The sequence below is a fragment of the Monodelphis domestica genome, chromosome 5 (genome assembly GCF_027887165.1).
Source record: "Monodelphis domestica isolate mMonDom1 chromosome 5, mMonDom1.pri, whole genome shotgun sequence".
Lineage (NCBI taxonomy): Eukaryota > Metazoa > Chordata > Mammalia > Didelphimorphia > Didelphidae > Monodelphis > Monodelphis domestica.
In genome coordinates this window covers 219,198,965-219,205,653 of record NC_077231.1, presented here as the reverse complement: position 1 = coordinate 219,205,653, position 6,689 = coordinate 219,198,965, and the positions used below count along the sequence as shown (strand labels likewise).

General features: G+C 36.0%; 1 protein-coding gene across 1 annotated transcript; it reads right to left on the bottom strand.

The window, feature by feature from the left end:
- Positions 1-3,080: 3,080 nt before the first annotated feature.
- On the bottom strand, positions 3,081-4,013 carry LOC100618871 (olfactory receptor 2A5-like). The gene has a single exon (XM_007505281.1). It carries the CDS (start codon positions 4,011-4,013, stop codon positions 3,081-3,083), a length of 933 nt encoding a protein of 310 aa, XP_007505343.1.
- Positions 4,014-6,689: the final 2,676 nt, after the last annotated feature.

Sequence of the window (6,689 nt, the reverse complement as noted above, 5' to 3'; positions counted from 1 at the left end):
GAAGCATAATTTTCAAGTCCAATATGTTAGGAACAAGGCTGGAAGAGGACTGAATAAGCAGATAAGGAGAGGTAAAACATTAGGGAGAAAGAAGGGAAATATTAAAGATGATCAGGCTCTAAGAAGAAATCAGATCAAGGGTACCAGAAGAGGAGTTAGTTTGAGAAAGTAGAAGATCTACCTCTTTATTATGGAATGTTGCAAAGAACAAAAGAATGAGGGATGATGCAGAAGACTTTTGAGTTGTTGAGTAAGGAAGAAAAGTTATAGTTTACAAACGTCCACTTATTTGCTTTTACTAGTCAGAAAACAGATTAAGTAAAGAGCATTTAATGAAAAAATAATGAAATACATAATAAGAAAAAATAGTACAACATTTCTCCCCAAATCTGGGCCATGCTTTCCTACAAATGTACCTATTATCATCAGGAAGACTAGCTTCATATGTAAGATCACATATATAATGAACACATATGATTAGGGCACAAGTATTTAGTGGCATATATAGTGAACCCATGCAGTTGGAGAATAAGCACAGAGAGAACATGTATAAGCATGGACACATGTGGTAGGATATACATATATAGCAAACACACAGAAGGTCACATGTACAGTAAACATGTGACTGGTACACATGAGTGGAAGGGCATATACACAGTGAACACATGTACCTAGGCACATATGTGAACTATGGATTAGCATTATTCTAAAATGATAATCATATTTCATGTTTTTAATCCATTGTTCAGAAAATCAAATCTTGGCCTTCTATGCCATTTATTGAACAAGTTGTTTATGGTTCTTATCTTCCTTTGTTCTCAAAAGGTCCAATCTCTAATTGGAAGAAATAGTAAAAATTACTACCTGCCCATGATCCTCCCCAATTCTTTTGTTTCTTATTGAGGACAATTGAGTATATCAGTACAGATTTGCTTTTCTGCCAATGGTATCCATTCCTAGAGGAACAAGACGACACAGTGCTCAAGAGTATCACTATGTCAGAGTTGTTCTCCATCATGTGTTGAAATCATGCCCAGTATGACAACATATCTCCCAATTGTTATGTTTAATTCTACATATAATGGTCATCTTTAGAGAGTAGCCAGAATACCATGACTCACTTCTTCCTTTCATGACCATTAAAAAATTTCCTAAAACCTACTGGTAAGCTTGCATAATATTCCATGAAGCATGGGATGCTGAGTCTCCAGTTCTAACATTTTTGAAAGTATCAGTGCTATTAGGTAAACAATATTATCAAATATGTTGCAAGAGATGGAAGTATTGAAGATTTAGAACAAATCCATAATTGTGAATTCATATTTACTAAGGTTTCTTTGGAAGATTTCTAAGAGCCTCAACTATGTGCCTTTCCACTTCCCCTAAAATTTCCTGATCATTCATGTATTCATACATAATGTAGATATAGCTATCATATAGTATAGACTAGTTCATGTAACATCTCAAAAAGAAGTAGTGTGTTGCTTCATTGGATTGTTTTTTGTACAAGTCTCATTTTCATACAAAGTCCAAAAGAACTTTCAGCCTCTGTGGGTAAAAATTACTGGTTTTGTTGTTTTCAACAATAAATAGCCTTTATTTTCTTGATAATTTTCTTCAGTTGGATGCAACATCAACATTTTTTTTTCTGTGAAACTTGAGAAGGATTCTACTACAGAAAAGTTTTGTGTTTCTAAAGGGCAAGATGTTTCAAGATCTATGAGCTTGGCCTTATTTCCCCATACTACATTGCAAGTAAGTCCAAAACCCATCTTTTTTCCTTTTAATTCCCCCTTTAAAGAAGGATCTGTCTCCTTCCCAAATCATTCTAGTAAATACAGCAGGCTTTCCATTTCCCTTGAACTGATAAGTCTCAAAATAAAATTTGCAGTAATACTCTAGATTTTCCCATTAATTTGTGCCAGAAATATAAACTGGTTTCTATTATCCTATCTCTTCAGCAACTTCTAAATAAATAGGAGAGGGAATTACTAAACTCTCTACTGTAGCATATATATATATATATGTATATATATATATATGTATGTGTGTGTATTTATATTTATATCATTATAATTAGTTATATAGTTTCATAGTTATAGTTTTAGGTCTATCTTGTTATTCTTGGGAAATATCAAATAACACTTACATTTTAACACTTCTTCAAAAGTCTCAATCTTTTGGGAACAGCATTGTTTCAGAGACAGAGCAGCATCAAGAGGAAGAGCATTGGACTAACAGTCAGGGAGACCCAAGTTTGAACATGGACTTTTACATTCCAGTTCTGCTATGCCATTTTCCCTCTGACCTTTAAAACATTGTATTTTCTCTGAAAAAATATGACCCCCTAATGAAAATAACCAGAAATGAATCCTGTATAAGCAAAAACAAAAAGTAAACCATATAAAAAACACTCCATCCCTATAGCCAGTCTGTTCTGCATCCTTTTGGATGCCTTGAATCCCCACATCCTTATTCTGGGATTTTATATATAAAGGTACCTGTGTACCTCATAGTAGCCTGAATCTGGGCTACTATGGTTTCTATTACACAGGTAGAGCAACTATTCTGGCTCTTCATGGTAAAACAAAATAGAGTTGAATGAGTATAACTATTCCTCATCAAGAGGAAGGTGAAGGGTAATTTGAAGGTTCTAAGATGAAATGAACCTTATTTTAGAATACCTTTCCTCAGGGTGTCCCAAATCACTTCTGCCTTCCTCAAGTTCTAGGAATTTCTCTTCCCTTATTTATTGATATCCAGCATAGGCTTAAGATGCCTATAAAATAGTTAAATGGGAGAAATATAATTTCAGAATTTCAAGATTTATAAAAGATCTAGGTACCAGGGATGGGGGTAGAGGTGGCTCAGGAAGGTAGGAGGTTTGGTGGAATTACAAAACTTTCTGATTCTTTGAACCAGGGTTGTGTTGGGTAGCTGGTATTTAGTAAATTCTATTTGCCTGGGCATACAAGAATTATTGCTGATTAGAGTTATAAATATCAGGGTAAGTAACGCCTCTTCTTTTCAAATGGACCAAAGATACTCCCAAGATTCTTCTGATGGTTCTATGCAGTCCCTCATCTTGGTCTATCCTTTCCCAGTGCTCTCCTCAAAGCACCCTTCACTTCCGAATTCCTCAGGCTATAGATCAGGGGGTTCAATGTAGGATTGAAGAGGCTATAAAACAGAGAGAGGATTTTCTGTTGTTCTTCAGGGTGACTGGTGTTAGGAGTCATGTACATGACAATGGCACTACCAAAGAAGAGCCCAACCACACAGAGGTGAGAGGAACAGGTAGAGAAAGCTTTTTTTCTCCCCTCCCCAGACTGGATTCGCAGGATGGCACGGAGAATGTACATATAGGAGACCAGGACCAAGAGGAGGGGACCAACAAGGATAAATACAGAAGCAACAAAGATTACAAGTTGGTTTAGCCTGGTGTCTGCACAGGCAAGCTTGAGCACAGAAAGGAGTTCACAGAAGAAATGATTGACTTCCTGGGGCCCACAAAAAGGCAGCCTCAGGAGAAGAAGCACATGGACAAGGGCCAGGTGGGAGCCAAATATCCAGGAAATAATGGTCAAGGTGGTACACAATCTCCAGCTCATGATGACAGTGTATCTGAGGGGGTGACATATTGCCACATAGCGATCATAGGACATCACCACCAAGATAAGACACTCTGTGTGGGCAAAAGCCATGTATAAAAAGGTCTGTGTTATACATGGTACAAATGAAATGGTACTAGTTTGGCTAAGAAAGTTGGCCAGCATCTTTGGGACATTGTTGGAGGCATACGAGATGTCAACAATGGCCAAATGGGAGAGGAAGAAGTACATGGGAGTGTGAAGTCTGGAGTCCAAACAGATGAGACCTAAGATTACTGCATTTCCCAGCAGGGTGAGGATATAAAGTAGTGAGAAAATGACACAAAGGAACAGCTGCATCTCAGGGCCAATAGGAAATCCTAGCAGGATGAATTCTGTGATCAGTGTTTGATTATTCTCCATGCCTCTATGACAGAAATTGTCCCATTCTGAGAAATAAATGAAGACAGATATCAGTTACTGAATAAAGCTTAAATTTGATCCCAAATCAAATGCCATTCTATATGTTACCTGAATTTTTAAAAATTTTGTTTGTTTTATCCCTGGTAGGTATCTCCACCCACTGCAGTGCCTCTTACCTCCTTTATGAACATTTCAACACTGGCTTGTTCTCTGTTGGATCATTCACTCTACCCTCCCTCACAATGATAATTCAAGTTCCCAAGAAAAGATCACTACCTTGGAGTTATATTTCAAGGTCTTGGGGGGAATATTGTTGAAAAAAGAATATATTCTCCTACTTTCCCCTCCAATGGGCAGTTAGATGACTCAGTGGGTAGAGTACTGGGTTTGGAGTCAGGAATAAATGATTCAAATCTGGCCTCAGACACTTACTAGCTGAGTGTGACTCTAGGCAAATCACTTAACCTCTATTTGCCTTAATCCAAAGGAAAAGGAAATGGGAAACTACTCCAGTACCTTTGCCAAGAAAACTCTATGGACCATATGGTTCTTAGGGTCACAAAGAGTCAAACATGACTAAGCACCAAGGACTTACCACTTCACACGTGTGCCCCCACCATAAATGTCAATTTATACAAATCAGTCCCTCAGAAAAATGACATTTTAAATAGACTCAATTACTGAGAAATAAGGCAAATAATAATAATATAATAACATCATACAATCATTATATTAAAGCAATTTAAGGAGAATAAATACAACACAATCCATATATAAGCCTGTGTCATTATCCTCTCATCAAAATTTTCTATTCATACTCTTAAAGAAAGCTGGTCAGGAAGCATATCATGGAAAAAAAAAATCTCTTGTTCCTGGGATAACTCACAACACTGCATTGCAGTAATTGGTGTTATTCCTTCATTCAGAAACATCTATGTCACATGAAGCTACATCATTACTAAGTACATATTTCTTGGTCCCCATTACTCTCCAGGTCAGCTCATCCTCTTTTATTCTCAGCTATCCATTTATTTACAATCACTCTTTTAAGTGGACATTTAATAAACTCATTTGAATTAGTTTTTATTTGAGCTAGGAAAGCTAGAAAACTGGAATATTTATCAGGATGATGCTCTTTGAACCACACAAGTCCAGAAATGTCAGAACAGTTCAGTTTGCCTCTTTGGGCAAAGCAAATCTACCTATCACCAGGGTTTCAATAGCTAGGATTCTGAATTATCCAATTAAAAATTAGCATCTTTCCCATATTGTAAATGCAGCTACATAACTTGCTTTTCTTTCCCAAATCAGAAAAGGACAAAAAAAGAGCAACAGGCACTCCTCCTCCACATGGTGCTGAAAGGGAATTATTGGACAAGAAACTTTCTTCAAATCAAGTTTATTTTAAATAGCTTTGGCAGATCTGCTTTTTGACCTGCTGTGTGTTCCTTCACTGCCATGTTCCTTGCCTTCTATTCACCACACCAGCCAGTCTCAGCTCCTTTCTCGGCTTCTATTCAATAATTTTAGTCAGAGTTCTGGTATTCACTGATTCTCAGTAACTCACTTAAAGAGGTAAAAAAAAAAATTCTTGGAATTTCCCAAATGAAATCAACAGTTCTTTCTTAATCCATGATGTCTAAACAACTGCATGATTTTTCAAATTTTACCCTCTTAAGTCATCAGGTAATTTCAAGTGAGCTATGGAATATAAAGCCTTGAAGTGCCAATTAATTCTTAATACAGTTCTCTATCATATTCTGTAACTTTGAAAACTCTTGCCTCATATATCTTAATAAATAAAAGTTATTTCTCTGTACCTTTGGATCATTAAACTGTTCACAATGAAATAATCCATCCTCTTACATCTTCTAAAGGATGATTGAAGTCTTTATAATTATGCCACCATTTATTTTCATTCTCAAGATGTTCAATTTATTTTGACAACCATTTTTCTTTACATATATATTTTTGGAGTTTCTATGGCATCACAATTCTTTTACTACTCCTTACAGGCACCAAAATGTTTATCTTTGAAAAGGGCAATACTTTATGTTGTTTAACAATTGATTTAACATTTTTCATTTATGCAAAAGTACTTTATTCTGTCCTTTTTAGCATGAAATTCCCTATGAATGTAATATCACTTTGTGCTTCTAAAGTATGTTATTTTGAATATCAATTCTCAGAATCAATAGTTAAGTAAGGAAAGAATGTGAGTATGGCACTATAACACCCACAATTCTGATATCTATATAAAGCTACACAGTTTTCAAAGTTATTTATGTAATTATCTTATTTAAGTGGTATGGTGTAATGGGAAGAGGCAAAAGACTTGACTTGGAATATGAGCTCTGACATTGAACTGGGTGGGTGACACTGATCATGTGTCAATTTATTCTTCTGTAAAATGAACCCAATGACTTCTGATCTCCAGGCTAACTCTAAATCCATGAGCCTATGTTCTCATGATGTATGAATAATGCTGTAAGTACAGAAAGTGTTATCTCCATTATACAGATTAGAAAGCTGTGGCTGTGATTAAATGATAAAACCATAGTGCCATAGCTAGTAAATATAGACCTAAACTTGTGATTGCAGAGGAAAGGCAAGTTTCTGATCTACAGGAAGCAGTGCCTACTACCTATAGGACTCAGACCATTTGAAGATAAAAAC